The 17792-nt window shown below is 38.7% G+C and overlaps 1 protein-coding gene across 1 annotated transcript; it reads left to right on the top strand.

Moving 5' to 3' along the window:
* Positions 1–3990: 3990 nt before the first annotated feature.
* Positions 3991–17454, top strand: MMP8 (matrix metallopeptidase 8). Its single transcript, XM_003313275.4, has 10 exons — positions 3991–4191; positions 6272–6516; positions 7372–7520; positions 7608–7733; positions 10701–10862; positions 12846–12963; positions 13835–13968; positions 14542–14695; positions 15393–15496; positions 15793–17454. The coding sequence occupies exons 1-10, from the start codon at positions 4090–4092 to the stop codon at positions 15900–15902; spliced, it is 1404 nt and encodes a 467-aa protein (XP_003313323.1). The 5' UTR covers positions 3991–4089; the 3' UTR covers positions 15903–17454.
* The last annotated feature ends 338 nt before the right edge of the window (positions 17455–17792 follow it).

The following is a 17792-nucleotide window of genomic DNA, read 5'->3' as shown; positions in this document are numbered from 1 at the left end:
AAACATGACTCTTTACTTCTCTTATTGTATATTCTCCATCCTCTCTTACAATAGAGATTCTCAACTCATCCTCATTGTTACCTGGGATGCTTTCTAAACTTGTGTATACCTGGGCCCCACCCCAGAGATTCTGATTCAGTAGCTGGAGTAGAGCTGTCTCAGTCCATTCTGGCTGCCAAATAAGATATCATAGACTGAGTGGTTATAAACAACAGAAATACATTATTTCTCACAGTTCTGGAGGATGGAAGTCAGATCAGCCTGCTAACATGGTTAGGTTCTGGTGAGGGCCCTCTTCTGGGCTGCAGACTGCCGACTTTTCATTGGATCCTCACTTGGTGGAAAGACAGAAAGAGAGTTCTCTGGGGTCTCTTTTACAAGGGCACTAATCCCACTCATGAGGCCTCACCTCCTTAGGGCCCCATCTCCTAATACTGTCACACTGGGAGTTAGGATTTCAACATGTAAATTTGGGGTTGGGGGACACAACATTTAGTCCATAAAAGAAGCCTACTTGTATGTTTAATATAGATTCTGATGTAGTGCCAAGACTGAGAATAATCACTTTTAAAAATTTTTTCCTCATTGAGAGAACGAAGGAGATTTTAGGAAGAGTCAATGAAAAGGTAAATTTGAATCATATCTCTGAATCTGTTTTCTTCTTTAAAATGGGGATAATAACTCCCACTTCTCTGGGTTGTTATGAAGCTTAAGGAAGGTAATAGATGCTGAATATCTAAGACTTAGCACAGTGATTAGTCCATAATGACTTGTGAGATCTGAGTGTATGCATTTATACTCTGTGCAAAGGATGTGAGTCACACACATATGTTCCCTGGCTGAACTTGAACACTGGCTACTAAAGGAAGCTCCATGGAAGTTACTTCACTTGGTGGCTTAACTTAGAAGCACTTCTCTTTCTGGAAAAGAAGAAATTTTCAGCATTTCTAACTCATTCACAGAATGGACACATGAACTAATGTGGCTATAATTTCACCACATTCATAATACAAAGAGGACACCACAGTGAAGGGTTTACACAGACTTTTTCCATGTATGATCTCATCTAATACCCTGGATGCCCTATGAGGGAGATGTTAATGCACTAGTTTCACAGGTGTGGAAATTGAACCTCAGAAGAACTTAGATTTGCCAAAAGTTGCATAAGTGGGAAGTGGCAGGACTGTAATTTGAACCCAGTAAGTTTAATTTCCACCCAAATGCTCTTTACCTTTCACCACAACTGGCCCCAACAATTATTCTGTTAACTTGATCAGGGTATATGGACATCCATTCTGATCATGAGAGTTCAGAAAGGCATGAAGCTGAGGACATTTTGCCTTGGCTTATGTGAATCAAATGAGCCATGGCTTCACTGGGTATAATTCTGTGCTTAGTGGACGCTGTTCCTTCTACTGGATCACATTCCCCATTGGCAACTCCTACTCATCATTCAAGATTCAGGCACATGTGCTCACCCCAGCTGGTTCAACTCATCCTTTATTTTATAACTAAAAAACAAATAGACTATATCTATGCAATCTGTGTCATCTCCTCAGGCCTAGAAAGCAAAACTGAACTATAAAAATACACCTGCTATGTTGCTGTAGAACACACATCTATATCCTTATCCTTATAAGAATATCCTTATCCTTATGAGAATAGGCTGCTGCCGAAGGGGCAGGAGGGAGGCTAGTATTAGAGAGGCAGAAAGAGCCTACATTGCCTTGTGAGTTTTCTGGGCAAACTAAATTTCTTTCATCTTCTTAACTTGCCCTGAAACTCATGTTATAATGAACAATACCTTCATTTTTAAAATTTTGTTGGCTTGTTTGTTTGTTTTTTCTAGCAAGATATCTACTCAACAGGCGAACAACTCCTGTTCACACTGAAGTGTAAATGACTGATTTGATTTTGGGGGGAGAGAGCCTGAAAGAACTCAGTCCCAGGGACCAGAAGCAGGTGAGGCACAGACACCACGGAGGTAGACAGTGGTCAGGTGTGGAGAAAGGATTCAGAAGGCACAAGCTGGAGCCCTGAAAGCAAATGCAGTATAGCCTTCTCCACCACTGCACCAGGCCGGGCCTGTTGGGGGGATCCAGACCCAACGGTTCAATTTTTTAACATAGCATTTACCCAAACACCAAAAACTAAGTTTACCGAAGTTTTAGATTCTCAACTAAATCACTTGCTGTTATGTTCAGAAGAAAGTACATTTATAAACCTTGTAAGCAAGCCATTGCATCAAAATAACTCAACATAGAGTTAGACCGATGTTAAGGCATTTTCATGGAGGAAAAAGCATTTTTTCACTGAAGACCTAATGTAAAGAAAGCCACATTAAGCCATGAACTCAAGGAGGATGAACATGACCGTGATCTTTGAACAATTTGGCAGGAAGCTGTCACATTTATATTAATACAAAGAATGGGTTGCTACATCTCTGCATGTCTACATTCTACCTCTTCATGATCTGGTTCAAATTCCACCTCCCTCATGAAGCCTTCCTTGATTTCACTCCCTCCACACCACTGCTCTTTCCTCCAGACACCCACAGCATTTTATCCAAACCTCTATCAATTTATCTCCAATACTCTAGCACCCATCACAGCATGTGGCATGTAGTAGATGACAGGAAATGTTTACTGAATGAATGTAGGAATATACGTCATTAACATTAATCTGCTGTCCAGATATGTTCTAACCCAAGACACCTTTCTTTGGATCATTTTCAAAGTTCCTAAGTGACCTCAGGAAAGATCTGAACTCCTTATCATAGCATCTCAAATACACTCTTTACATATTAATACATGCTATGTGTCATACATGTAGTCACATGCATTTATACACAAGAATACCTGCCTTTACCAAATATGTATGCATATATGTAAATGAGTATTCACAAAGACTGTGTATGATAACAAACTACATGCATGTGGACTCAGAATAAGTGGGACCAGGTTACGTGATTTGAAAAGCATGCCCAGGGGCCTCTGATAAACAGTCTCCTATGTAGCCGTATTGCCTGGAAATCTCTCAGTGTCTTACTCCTTGAAGATGTACAACATCTCATTCTCCCTCTCCCTTGTCTTCTGCCTGTGAATATAAGCCAAAGTATCCAGCTGTTGAAGGCCTAGAACTGCTGCTCCACTATGGCCCAGCCAGAGACTCAAGTGGGAGACTACTATGCAGAGCCTATAGTAGCTCCCAGCTCAGTCTGTCTAAACATACCCTCTGGGGTTGAATCCTGGCCCCTCCACAAGCTAAACTTGTAACTTAAACAGGTCATCTAAATGTCTCTGGATTTGATTTCATCTGTAAAATGGAGATAGTAATAGCATCTCCCTCCCAAGGCTATATGAAGATGGATTGGGGTAATACATGGAACACAGTACAAATGTCTGGGCAATCATAATTTTTTAGCAAATGTTCATTATTATCATCATCAGTATTGTTCTCTTTATCTTTTCCATAGAAAGTCTAGCTTATAGACTAGGGATTTTCTAATACATAGATACCAAACCACATCCTCCAGAAGCAGCTCTAGGCCCCATACAAAGCCTGCTTTGTAATAACACAGTCACTCATTCTCTCCACATACAGTGAGGGAGAATAAGTACAGAGATTCTCTAGTTGGGCTCCTTGGTCCCAAGATATCTACCACAAACCTCAAAATATTCCCCTGCATAAGTTAATTCAACCTCAACATCTTACATAGTCAAAAAATGTATCCACATAACTTCAGGATTAGTCCCTTGTTCCTTTTCCTCGACCAATTTTGTAAAAGGAAATAACTAAAACATCCAAAAGCAAAGAGTAGAAAGTTGGAGTTTTGAAAGACTGTTGAAAGACTCCCCCATTTGGGGGTACTAAATCACATTATAAAATTGCAAAACTGTCAGAGTGTAATTAACCTATGTTGCTTCATATTCCTGATGCAGCAATTGTTTAAGACATGGCTTTAAAGAGGACTGCAAGAGAGCTGTGAGTGACACATGATGCTGTGAACCTCAGGGTGCTCGCCAGGGAAGGGCCCTACCCAGAGGGACAGAAAGAAAGCCAGGAGGGGTAGAGTTTGAAGAGAAGATCATGTTCTCCCTGAAGATGCTTCCATTTCTGCTCTTACTCCATGTGCAGATTTCCAAGGCCTTTCCTGTATCTTCTAAAGAGAAAAATACAAAAATTGTTCAGGTAAATGAACTATCAGTTAGGTGATGGTTGATTTGCTAATTATTAGGAAATAGTGTGGGTTGTCTTCTCCTGTTAATTAAAAGAGCCTGAAAGAAATTATTTGGGTGATTAGTTTGAGATTGAACATCTCCTTTTAGTGATTTGGAGGGTTCCAAGCTGGTAAGGACTAGGCCTTCTAAAAGCCGGACATGAAAACAAGCTGAATTCTTTAAAGGCTGGGAAAATACTGCTGTAGAGTTACCCCTAGTTGGGAAACTTTTGTAGAAGAAATGGTTTTGTTTATAAAATGGTATCATTTTCTTTCTCATTTACCTAAGGTTTTTCCTTCCAGGATATCTGCAATCAAGTTATTATATGTCTGGTGCTTCCATACAGGCATTTTCTTTGCCGCCAAAAATTCCAGATATGGAAAATAATGTGAGGATGATAGATTACAATGAACTAGAAATCAGTACACAGTAAAATCATATTTCCCAGCCTCAGATTGTGGACTGTTTATAAACTCTTGGTAGCATTATAAAAGCAGAACCAATAGTTTTTTTCCATTGTTTCACAGTCTGAAAGTGAACCCAAATTTTTAAGAAACACAAGGGAATTCTGTCACAAATCTCTCATGCACAGTTTTCTTAGCTTTATAGTTTGGAGAAAGCATTATTATTATTAAGAGGTTATCTCTTAATTGTAACCCCCCGGTTAATGTAAAGTCCATTGAGTGCTTATTCTATGCAAGGCAACTGCTACACATTTCACAAATATCTCATTTAATCCTCACAAGAACCTTATTGGAGCATTATTATTTTCATTTCAGAGACAAAAATATCTTAAATCAGATAAATAATGTGGCCAAGTGCTCACAGTTAATTCATGGCAGAGTTAAGATTTGAACCCAGGCCTGTCTGATTCCAAAGCGTGTGATCTGGTCAGTGTCACCTACTGCTGTGGTTAGAGTATGTCCCTTGAATTTATGTGTTAAAGATTTAGTAGCCCATGTGACAGTGGGTCCTTTAAGAAGTACTTAGGTCATTAAGAAAGATTAATGACACTCTTGTGTGACTGGGTTAATTTTCGCTGGAGTGGGTTCTGGCTCTTGCAGAACTGGATTAGTAATGAATAGAATGGGTATTATAAAGAGGGGCTGCCCTTTGTGTTTTGCCCCTTTTCACACATGCTTGCTCCCCTTTCGTTTCTCTGCCATGTTATGACACAGCACAAGGCCATCTCAGAAGCCAACCAGATGCAGCCACCTGATCTTGGACTTCCCAGCCTCCAGAATTGTGAGAGAAAATCAGCCCCTTTTACGTATAAGTTACCCAGCTTCAGATATTCTGTTATAGCAACAGAAAATGGACTAAGACACTGACAAGGTGCCAGGTGTTCACAGGCAGCATGAGGTCTAGTTAGGTTACATTTCACTATGTATGAAGAAACTTTTAAGCCAAACTTAAAATAGGTAATTTTTAGGCTAAACTCTTTGGATTTTGACTAAATTTAACACTTCCAAAGAGTTACTTTGGTGAATAAAATGCTAATATCAATGATATTGCTGTTCCCCTAAAAGATATTTGAAATTATTTTGAAATTATCAGTTCTCATTTGAGAGGCAACATGGTGAGTTAAAATCTGAATCATCACTTGGAAAATTCCTTAATTCTCTGTGCTTCCGTTTGTTCAGCAGAATAAATAAGCCTTTTCTACAGTAGTGAAGAGGATAAAAAAGAGGAACTGCACTGATGCAACAAATACCTCAAGAGAAGTCAATTAATGTTAGTCCTAATTTTTTTGTAAAAACAAGAAGACAGTCTCCTGACTGTAGAGTAGCACTTTGCCTGTGTGATGTGATCCTCATCCCTTATGAGACACCCTTTTTTATGCATAACCAGTAACTGGAGCACTGAGTGGAGGAACTGTTCTTTCTAAAAAGCGTTGTTCTCTCAAAGCCAACCTACAAATTAATTTGTGTTATTGTTCCTGTGGCTGTCAAGTTATCAGACCTCTGTAGTAACTTAGAAAGGGTTGCGAAATGACCAGAGAACTGGAGGTCCTTTCACAGCAAGACCCCTATGTGCTTGTCTTTGTCCAGGACTACCTGGAAAAGTTCTACCAATTACCAAGCAACCAGTATCAGTCTACAAGGAAGAATGGCACTAATGTGATCGTTGAAAAGCTTAAAGAAATGCAGCGATTTTTTGGGTTGAATGTGACGGGGAAGCCAAATGAGGAAACTCTGGACATGATGAAAAAGCCTCGCTGTGGAGTGCCTGACAGTGGTGGTTTTATGTTAACCCCAGGAAACCCCAAGTGGGAACACACTAACTTGACCTACAGGTGATATCTCTAGGGTTTCAGGATACACTCATTCATCCAGTATGGACTGGGCTCTTATATGACAGACACTGTTCTTGGGATACACTAGGAACAAGTAGATAAATATCCCTGCCTTTGTAGAGTGTGAGTAGTGAATGAATATGAGAATGAAAATGTTGAGATACCGTGGGTTCTTTCCACTTCAAGGCTTCCCGTTTTAGTCTTCCTTCTCCAACAATCTAAAGAGGACTACAGCAATGTTAGGCTGTCTCTCTAAGCACTTACTTTAGGACCCAACAAAGGCTTAATCATTGCTGGAGAGAGTCAAGTCCCTCCTTTCATACATCTTAATAATAATAATAATATCTAATATTTGTGGAATATTATTACTATTTGACAAGTAATGAACTAAATGCTTTATATGTATTTAATCCCCACAGCAGCCCTATGAGAGGGATGGCTGCTTTCACTCTACAATGGCAAGCTGAGTAATTGCAACATAGATCATTTGGCTTACAAAGCCTAAAATATTTGCTATCTGGTTCTTTACAGATACTGCTTTAGAATATCTTTATTTTAATATTCCCAAATTTAGTGATGTTTGAAAAGAGCCTATTTTTCCATTTTTGGAAATTCATTTAGAAATTATAAATATTAGTATCCTCATTTTATGAATAGGAAACTGAGGTTTAAAGACATGTATTAACTTGTTCAGAACCCACATCTGTCCCCCACCCTGAGACCTGCACTCCCTCCTTATCCTCTCCAGTGGTAGCACACCATGATGCAACTCACTTCAAAACAGAACAACTCATCAGTTGATGGACTACTGTTCTAAATAACATTTAACTCTTCATACATCCTCTCATTTTGAAGGATTCGAAACTATACCCCACAGCTGTCAGAGGCTGAGGTAGAAAGAGCTATCAAGGATGCCTTTGAACTCTGGAGTGTTGCATCACCTCTCATCTTCACCAGGATCTCACAGGGAGAGGCAGATATCAACATCGCTTTTTACCAAAGAGGTAGGTACAAAGCAGTCATGCTCAGTTTTGCTTTCTTTGGCTAACCTGAAACTTGGCAAGGATCTAATACAAATGTTCTTATTTCAGATCACGGTGACAATTCTCCATTTGATGGACCCAATGGAATCCTTGCTCATGCCTTTCAGCCAGGCCAAGGTATTGGAGGAGATGCTCATTTTGATGCCGAAGAAACATGGACCGACACCTCCGCAAGTAAGTTAATCAAGATTATGTCCACACACAGCTTCTGAATTAACCTTTTACAGATTAGAATACACACACACACACACACACACATACACACACACATAATAAAGGTAACATAATATTTCAAACTAACAAAAAGTGATCATTTGAAATTTTTGCTACCTCATGATACTAAGTCAATTTGGGTTTTTTTTTTAAAAAAAAAAGAAAGAAAAAGACATGCTGAATCTGATTACTGACCTTACTTCTTAAGTCAGAGATCAGAAAACTACAGACTACGGCCAAATCCTGCCTGACCCCTGTCTGTATAAATAAAGTTTTATTGAAACAGGGCCACATTTATTTGTTTCTATATCATAAATGGCTGCTTTCACTCTACAATGGCAAGCTGAGTAATTGCAACATAGATCATTTGGCTTACAAAGCCTAAAATATTTGCTATCTGGTTCTTTACAGATACTGCTTTAGAATATCTTTATTTTAATATTCCCAAATTTAGTGATGTTTGAAAAGAGCCTATTTTTCCATTTTTGGAAATTCATTTAGAAATTATAATTTCTATAATTAGAAATTATAATTTCTATAATTAGAAATTATAATTTCTATAATTAGAAATTATAATTTCTATAATTAGAAATTATAATTTCTATAATTAGAAATTAGCCTGTTTTTCCATTTTTTGGAAATTCATTTAAAAATTTTAATTTCTATAATTAGAAATTAGTCGATTGAGAAAAGAACAGACACCTTCCCTCTCATCTAGTTAGTTCATCTTCTTGGAGCTCTTTTTCAGTGGTATGCTTCTGTGCAGCAAGCCACTCCTTTCAGGAGAAGGCTCCTATTAAGAAGGACTGGGCTGCTTGAAGGGAAGAAATGAGGCTGAGGACAGGTATACCCAGACCATGTGGTACTTCACAAAATATGGGGTAACAATATGCCAGAGAGCACTTTTAGAAAATAATCAGAAAGGCACCTTTTACCTTTGCTTGGCACCTGTTCCTCCTGCCATTTTCTCAACATGGGTATGTTACGAGGGTCTATTCTACCTAAGTCCATATACTAGGAGCTGTGTGTAGCCAAAGATAGGTAATAACCCTCAGCTCCTCTCCATTCTCTGTTGCCCTCCTCACTAGTTCAGATAATCATTACCTCTTACCTGAATGAATGATCTAGATTCCTAACTGGACTCTCCATCTCCAGTCTGTGCTCCCTCTAATTTTTCCTACCATTGCAGCAGGGTTTGTTTTTGGAAGCCCATCTTGGATCACATCACTCTCATGCTTAAAAGTTTCAATGTTTACACATTCTGCACCAAATAAGGTCCAAATACTTCCACTTGGTATTGAAGGCTCTTGGTGCTTGTTCATCCTTGTCTTTCTTGGCTTGTCTTCTTATTTCACGTATACCATTCACATCGGGCTAACACCCACATTGTACATTCACTGTTTCTAGGTCACACCCTATGCTTTTCATCTTCCTCACATTTACACCCTATGCTTTTCATCTTCCTCACATTTGCTTGAATTGCTTCCTCTCCCTGAAATACTCGTTCCCATGCCCCAAGCACCACCTTTTAAAATCTCTCTCATCTTGCCATGCTATGTATGTCAAAGGCCACCTTCTGTCTTGCCTTGTCCTGGAAATGAGAACTTCCTCTGCAGAATTCTGACAGCTTTTGTATCTCCTTCTCTGTCATCACTCACTGTGTGCTTTCAAGTTGTTTGCACACATCTCTCCTCTTCTAGACTATGCACTCCCTGTAGAGCAGAGAACCACAACAAATTGCCCACAGTTCCTTTCACGGTATTCCAAGCATTCAAAGATATTTTTCTGAAATGCACTCATGAGTGCATAATGAAAAGGATGTGATGATAAGAAACAATTCTTAGAGCATGGGTAGAATTTTAGCAGGCTAATTATCAACAGGAAGTTGAACACTGCAGTAAGAGCATGGATCTTGCCATTATACCTGGGTTTGACCCCAATCTGTCACTTACTAGTTGAGGGACCAAGTACCAGCTATTCAAGATCTATGGGCATCAGTCACTTTACTATAAAAATATTGTTAATAAAACTTCAGAAAAACGTTATGAGGATTGCATAACATTAGATTGCCTAGTATGTTGTAGGTACTCTACAATTATGGCTTTTTTTTAAAGTAGGCATATACAAAAATGCATCAGTGTGTTTGTGAGGCAGCATGTAGACTGGCTGGACTGAAGGATTCACGTTAAAAGGCAAGCACTCAAATATCTGCTGGAGCCAAGTGGAGGAGGTCTTGAAGGCCAGGCAAAAGAGGTTGGGCTTTATTTGATAGGAAGTGAGATCCTGGGAAGGTTTTAAGTTTCCAGTTGTGAACGGCACTATGCTCATGGAAGTTAAAACATGGAGAAAGAGAACAATAAGGGTAGGATTTGTCTCTCTCCAGTAGAGAATTCCTAGAGCATCTTAGAAAGCTCAGAAACAGAGAAGAGCTGGTGCTAAGCTGTGGGTGATGAGCGAGCCAACATGAGCCAGCCCTCCATCTGAGGCTGCTCCACTGCTGGGCTGGCTTCTCTTCTAACTACTTGCTCACAGGGACTCTACTCGTGAGGCTGAGTGTCTGGGACAGTGGAGATGGTGATTGTGGGAACGCAAGAGAAGAAGGGTTCCCAAAGTCATGATGGCTCTGCCATTACTTCTCCAAGTCTCAGATGCACATTTGTAAAATGTGAGAATTGGAATAAATGCAGCTTTTCTGGGTTCTAAGAGTTTATAAGAAGTTCATACTCACCTAGTCGCCATCTGTGACCACTATCTTGATTCTTCTCAATGTCCACTTTCTCAGGTATCTGAAAGAAAGATGAAAAAGACAGCCATGGGAAGGGCTATTTCCCTGAGCAGTTTTGACTTGGAGGTTGCATTCCTTGAGATCATGTTTCTGCCACCCTGGGATCCACACTGAGCTGTTTACCACCCGTGTTTGCATTTCAGATTACAACTTGTTTCTTGTTGCTGCTCATGAATTTGGCCATTCTCTGGGGCTCGCTCACTCCTCTGACCCTGGTGCCTTGATGTATCCCAACTATGCTTTCAGGGAAACCAGCAACTACTCACTCCCTCAAGATGACATCGATGGCATTCAGGCCATCTATGGTAAGGTCTTCTCAAGAGAGTCATAGTACATGGTGGGACCTGGGAATAGGCGAACACTCCCAGGATCTGAATATCTCTTCCTTTGCACTTCTGCAGTTTCCATAAAACTGAACTCTGAATTTCCCCAGTAATATAGCATTAACAAAGAAGGTGTGAGGGGCTGAGCCTCTATTGCTGCCCTAAAAGAAAAAAAGTTTAAGAAGAAATGCACTACAGTGCTTCCCAGTTATTGTCTTCGGATGGTGGGGATTTTTTTCTTCTTTTTTAGGCTTTCCAAATTTCCAATTTTAAATTTTTTTTTTGAGGGGGGGATGGAGTCTCACTGTGTTGCCCAGGCTGGAGTGCAGTGACGCGATCTTGGCTCACTGCAACCTCTGCCTCCCAAGTTCAAGCAATTCTCCTGCCTCAGCCTCTCAAGTAGCTGAGATTACAGATGCCCACTACCACACTTGGCTAATTTTTGTATTTTCAGTAGAGAGGTGATTTCACCACAATGACCAGGCTGGTCTTGAACTCCTGACCTCGAGTGATCTGCCCACCTCAGCCTCCCAAAATGCTGGGATTACAGGCGTGAGCCATTGCACCTGGCCCCAATTTTAAATATTCTAAAAAGACATGACTATTCTTTTTCCTACAGCAATCCTGCTCCCAGATGTATCTATCAAAGAAATTCTCATGTAGATCCATAAGGGGACATGTACAAATCATGCCAAAGATGTTCACTGCAGTCTTGTTTGTGGTAATGGAAGTTAGAAGACACCTGGGGGTCTATTAGGAGAAGACTATACAGATAAAATGTGGTAGCTGCACACCATGAAGTGATGTGCAGCAGGGAGAAACATGGTACTAGATGCACATATGGCAACAGTACAGATGGGTCTTTAAAACTTCGTACTTTGTGAAAAAGAAACAGAATGAGATATATTGCACAATGTATTAATTAAATTACACAATATATAAGTCTATGTAAATTTAAAATGTATATAAACAAAGCAAGGCATTTTTCAAGAAGAAGAAAGGGAATGGTAGTGGAGTATGGAGAGAAAAAAAGAAACTTTTTTAAGGCATCACTGATACATTTCAAGGATAAGTATAGGGGCCTTTTGCCATATTGCCTGGATAAGACCATTACATCTCTCTTCACGCTTGCCCTTCTGTTCCCTAGCTGGCTGTGAATAAAAACAAGAAACCAATAAGGGATTTACTGCTCTCTAAAAAAGTGTGGAATGGAATGGAATAGTGGGTTGGAGTGAAATATAATTGAATGGAGTGGAACAGAGTGGAGTGGAATTGGGGAAAGCCGTTTTCTGTCTCTGGTGGGACAGCACTATAAAATCAAGCAAGCATGCCAGGGTGCCACAACCAGGAAACTTTTTTGTGATTGTAGATATTTCAGAAATGTTGAGCCTATCCTAACTGCCTCTATTCCCCAATTTCTTCCTCCTGCCCACCCCAACAACACCCCCTTATTTTGTTCACCAATGTTTTTATCTTAACTATTATTATAGCCTTTCATTCCACAGTGAGAAAACACATGAAAATTCAAATACTTATAGAAAAAATATTGCTAAAATTTGACTTAGATGTATGCTATAGGGTAAAAGACTAATATCATTCTTTCCTGAAAGTGGATTTTGGTGAGGAGAAAGGCAATAGATACTGAGTGACCAAAAAAGCAGAAAGAGGAACCGAAAAGTCAGAGAAGAATTAGTTTAGAATTTAAAAGGGAAGGAAAGAGCATAGAATTCAAATTTCTTTACTTCACAGCTTGACCTGGAACTTACCCTGAAAACCATCATTACTCTTATTAAAGAAACAAAAACTTTAAAAGGATGAAATATACAATTACTTTAATACTTTCTGGTATAGTCTGGTAGCACTTACCTTCACATGAAGACCCTTCACCTTTCTGAGAAGTCTCTGATGTACCCAAGAGTCACACCAGCCTCACTCTCATAAGAAAGACCTTTTTTTTTTTTTCAGGACTTTCAAGCAACCCTATCCAACCTACTGGACCAAGTACACCCAAACCCTGTGACCCCAGTTTGACATTTGATGCTATCACCACACTCCGTGGAGAAATACTTTTCTTTAAAGACAGGTATAAAATTGAAATATTTCTTATTTCTTCCTTTGATTCCTCTTACTGACATACCTTAAAACTGGATTCAAATTAAGTCACACGTTAGTCACCTTTTCCTTGAATTCTATACTTGTGCTTCTCATCGGAATTTTTTATAGGTTCTGGGGCACCACTAGGATTATCATAGCCCCCTGAGCTTAACTTTATCATCTTCGTCATTTAAAGACTATTTGTACCATTTTTGTGTCTATACTGAATTTATGCAATTGAGTATTTTCTGGATAACTCAAAACATCCAGGAGAAAAAAAAAACATGAAAACATTCGCAAACATTCAGATGCCTTTGGTGATGTAAACAGACATGGGCTACAGCTGCTTGGGAACCCCATAGCTGAAACACCAAAGCACCATCCAGTTCCATCCAAAATCAGTCAAGTAAATGGAACCTGCGCTTAGCTAGCTGTGCAGCAAATCATCAAACTGAGCGAAATTTTTATTTGTCCATTGGCTATTTTGTGAGTGTGCAATCACAGGCTAAGGGTACGAGCTGTTGCTTTTATCAATATGTTCACAGCATTTAGTGGGAGCAATAATGAAAGATACTACAAAGTAAGATTTTTCAATGTCCAAGGCAGGACAATGCCAAATGTAATCAAATAAGATCACTCCCATAACCTTCCCTGAAAGCTGTGAAGTACTCGCCAGATGGACAATATCACTATAAAGCTTAGCCATGTGCTGGTCACTGTGCTAGGAACTTTGCATTCGTTCGATTGTTATATTCTCCCAGCAATCCTACAAGGACCATCACTAGCCTAAAAGTCACAGGAACTGCCTACTTAGACTGTTATGTATAAGTGTGTGTGTGTGTTTCCTTATGTTCTGTTAGGTACTTCTGGAGAAGGCATCCTCAGCTACAAAGAGTCGAAATGAATTTTATTTCTCTATTCTGGCCATCCCTTCCAACTGGTATACAGGCTGCTTATGAAGATTTTGACAGAGACCTCATTTTCCTATTTAAAGGTGACTTACTAAAGTTTTCATCTTATGTTAGTTCTGCCTGAAGGGAGGGGGCAGGACTTCTTTGTGGTCCCTTTCAGGTTCATGGTGAGCTAATGACAGCATTAAGCTGGCCAGGCTTTTGCCAGAAGACTAGCGTTGGGCCCCATCAGGACCACTAACTACTGTGTGAACCTGAGTGGGTTATTTGCTTTGCAGCCCTCAGTTTTCTCACCAACAAAATGAGACCACACTAGACTGTCGTTAGCATTCTTTCATCCTCATCCCAGATACAATTCTCTAAGACTCCTCAAGGCTGTAATTTGGTTTCTGCATAAAAGTCACACAAACTAAGGCATCCAATTGTGGGGCCTTGAATGTCTTGCTCAGAAGTTTTAATTTTTTATAGGCTCTGGGGAACCATTAAGGCTCTCACAGCCCCCCTGAACTTAACTTTATCATCTTCATCTTTTAAAGACTATTTGTTCCATTTTCATATCTATGTGCAAGACCAAGAAGTGGTATATATATATATATATATATAATTTTGTAAAAATGGAAAAGTCTTATTTAACACTTAACCTGAATCATTGACAGGCAACCAATACTGGGCTCTGAGTGGCTATGATATTCTGCAAGGTTATCCCAAGGATATAGCAAACTATGGCTTCCCCAGCAGTGTCCAAGCAATTGACGCAGCTGTTTTCTACAGAAGTAAAACATACTTCTTTGTAAATGACCAATTCTGGAGGTAACGTAAACTATTTTTTCAATTATAGGTTGAAATCTGTGTTTCTTTACCCTGCTTACAAACCTTCAAGCATTTGAAGGTTTAAAACAATCTAGGTAGTCTCTAATAGGTTTTACCGAGAATATATTCTTTTTTACAGGATGATTGATGTTACCATGGCTTTTGAAATTTTTCATTTTTATAAAATTAAAATGTCTATGCAATAGTATTGAGGATTCTGTATCAAGAAACAAAGAAAACCTTAACAAAGCACTAGGGTGAGATACAAAGAAAGATTTAAGCTAATTCTCACTTATGAGTTCAACTCAGACATATGCAAGCAAATGTTATCCAGATAGCCTGCAGAATTTGGTTCCCAAGTTGAACCTATTATGTACGTTTATATATCTATATACACACACAAGGGAGTTATACTATATACCAATTAAGTAAAAGCCTTGAAAATATAAGCTTACTTTGGGTAATAACAGTGTGTCAGCCATCAAGCCTGTTTTAGAATTAATGATACCCATATGTTTTATAAATGTGTACCTTTAGGTAGAGAAATTAACCATTCTTAATCCTAGTAAACAGAGCATTGTGAGAACTGAATGAAAAAATATGTGTGAGGAGACTTTGTAAATTATATACAATAAAAAAATTATTTTCGTTATATTCTGTATTGGTGTTAAATCGGATGACATTTTGTTTTTACCAGATATGATAACCAAAGACAATTCATGGAACCAGGTTATCCCAAAAGCATATCAGGTGCCTTTCCAGGAATAGAGAGTAAAGTTGATGCAGTTTTCCAGCAAGAACGTAAGTAGGAAAAAAAAACCTAATAAATGTATTGTTTGTTTGTTTATTATAGAGGAGACAGGGTCTTACTATGCTGACCAGGTTAGTGTCAAACTCCTGGCCTCAAGCAATCCTCCCACCTCAGCCTCCCAGAGTTCTGGGATTACAGGCATTAACCACCACACGTGGTGTTTAAATTTTTTAAATAGCATGTTTGCATTTGAATGTTATGTTGGAACAGGGGCAGGGTTTTCTAACTGAAGACATCTGAGATATTCTATAAGCTAATTCAATAAATTATCTCTCTTTTTTTATAGATTTCTTCCTTTTCTTCAGTGGACCAAGATATTACGCATTTGACCTTATTGCTCAGAGAGTTACCAGAGTTGCAAGAGGCAATAAATGGCTTAACTGTAGATATGGCTGAAGCAAAATCAAATGTGGCTGTATCCATTTTCAGAATGTGGAAGGGAAGTTCAGCATGCATTTTCGTTACATTGTGTCCTGCTTATACTTTTCTCAATATTAAGTCCTTGTTTCCCATCACTGTATCCATTCTGCCTGTCCTCAGTGAAAATATGTTTGGAATATTCCACTATTTGCAGAGGCTTATTCAGTTCTTACACATTCCATCTTAAATTAGTGATTCCATCAAAGAGAAGGAAAGTAAGCCTTTTTGTCACCTCAATATTTACTATTTCAATACTTACATATCTGACTTCTAGGATTTATTGTTATATTACTTGCCTATCTGACTTCATACATCCCTCAGTTTCTTAAAATGTCCTATGTATATCTTCTACATGCAATTTAGAACTAGATTTTTGGTAGAAGTAAGGATTATAAACAACCTAGACAGTACCCTTTGCCTTTACAGAAAATATGGTGCTGTTTTCTACCCTTGGAAAGAAATGTAGATGATATGTTTCGTGGTTTGAATTGTGTCCCCCATAAAAGATATGTTGAAGTTCTAACCCCAGGTACCTACGAATGTGAGCTTACCAGGGTCTTTGCAGATGTAATTAGTGAAGTTAAGGTGAGATCACACTGAATTAGGGTGGGCCCTAAATCCATTATGACTGTTGTTCTTATAAGAAGAAGAGAGACATAGACACCTAGGGGAGGAGGCCGTGTGAAGACAGAGGCAGAGATTGGAGTGACGCATCTCCAAGTCAAGGAATTCCAAGGACTGTAAGCCACCAGTAGAAGCTTGGAAGAGGCAAGGAAGGATTCCCTCCAATAGCCTTCAAGCGTGACCCTGCTGACACCTGCAGAATTCGGACTTCTATCCTCCAAAACTGTGAGGGAATAAATTTCCTTTGTTTTAAGCCACCAAGTTTGCAACACTTTGTTACAGCAACCCTAGACATGAGGTACTAAACACAGTACATCTACACATATGAAAATGAATCAACACAGAATGCAGAAGTGGAACCCTTGCTAAGGACTACTGGGCATCTTCCCAGGATAGCAGCCAAAAGAGAACCACCACTTCCTCTCCTGCCTCCTCCTTGCTGTCTCCTAGAGTCCAAACCCAAATGGGCCAGTTGGATCTGATGTTCCTCAGTTCTTTACTTCTATTTCCTGGGGTACTCAGGAGGGCACACACTATAGATAACTTGGGTTAGCTGCATAAAATTCAATGTCTCATTAAGCTGCATTAAACTGAGCTTAGATGCGTAAGTTTGCTAACGGATGGGTTTTTTTGTTAAGAACTATAGGATTTATGGGACCATGTCTAGCGAGTCCAGATATCAAAATCATTATAATGTTATATTTGCTGTTATTAGAATATAATATAGCTTATTATACAATAAATATGTAGACTGTAAAATATATTTCTCACCAGTACCTCCTATTTTCTTTCTCTGTTGAAGTTTTTAAATCCCACAGATAATTAAATTGGCACCTTTATGCTTGTTCAAAAATTAAAATAATCTATTAAATAAGTTCAAATTAAAGATTTTTATTTCAAATGACTGATTTGTGATTTGCTTTTAATTTCTTAAAATATTACCACATAATTCATCTAAAGTATAAAAAGGAATAGCAAATTTTAGATGTATTTGCAGATATATAATGCCTGTGTCAGAATTATTATAATATTGATAATAAACTTTAGATATTGCTTCAGAGTGTGTGAAATATTTTATAAATATTTGAGGTCCTCAAAAATTTCCTCAAGTATGTTAATACATTATTCTCAAATTATTTTACAAAATAAGAAAACTGAAACAAGTATATATTATCATTCCATTCATTGATTTATTCAGCAAGAACTAACTACCTACCTACTATTAATTATGTTTCAGGGACT

This window comes from Pan troglodytes, chromosome 9, assembly GCF_028858775.2.
Source record: "Pan troglodytes isolate AG18354 chromosome 9, NHGRI_mPanTro3-v2.0_pri, whole genome shotgun sequence".
In the NCBI taxonomy this organism is placed as follows: Eukaryota; Metazoa; Chordata; class Mammalia; order Primates; family Hominidae; genus Pan; species Pan troglodytes.
The sequence above is the reverse complement of the archived record's forward strand: the minus strand, read 5'-3'. Positions and strand labels throughout refer to the sequence as shown.

Coding starts and splice junctions, on each gene's coding strand:
- MMP8 (XM_003313275.4), top strand. CDS start 4,090: ATGTTCTCCCTGAAGATGCTTCCATTTCTGCTCTTACTCCATGTGCAG. Junction 13,969..14,541: donor CCTCATTTTCCTATTTAAAG/GTGACTTACTAA, acceptor AATCATTGACAG/GCAACCAATACTGGGCTCTG. Junction 14,696..15,392: donor GTAAATGACCAATTCTGGAG/GTAACGTAAACT, acceptor TGTTTTTACCAG/ATATGATAACCAAAGACAAT.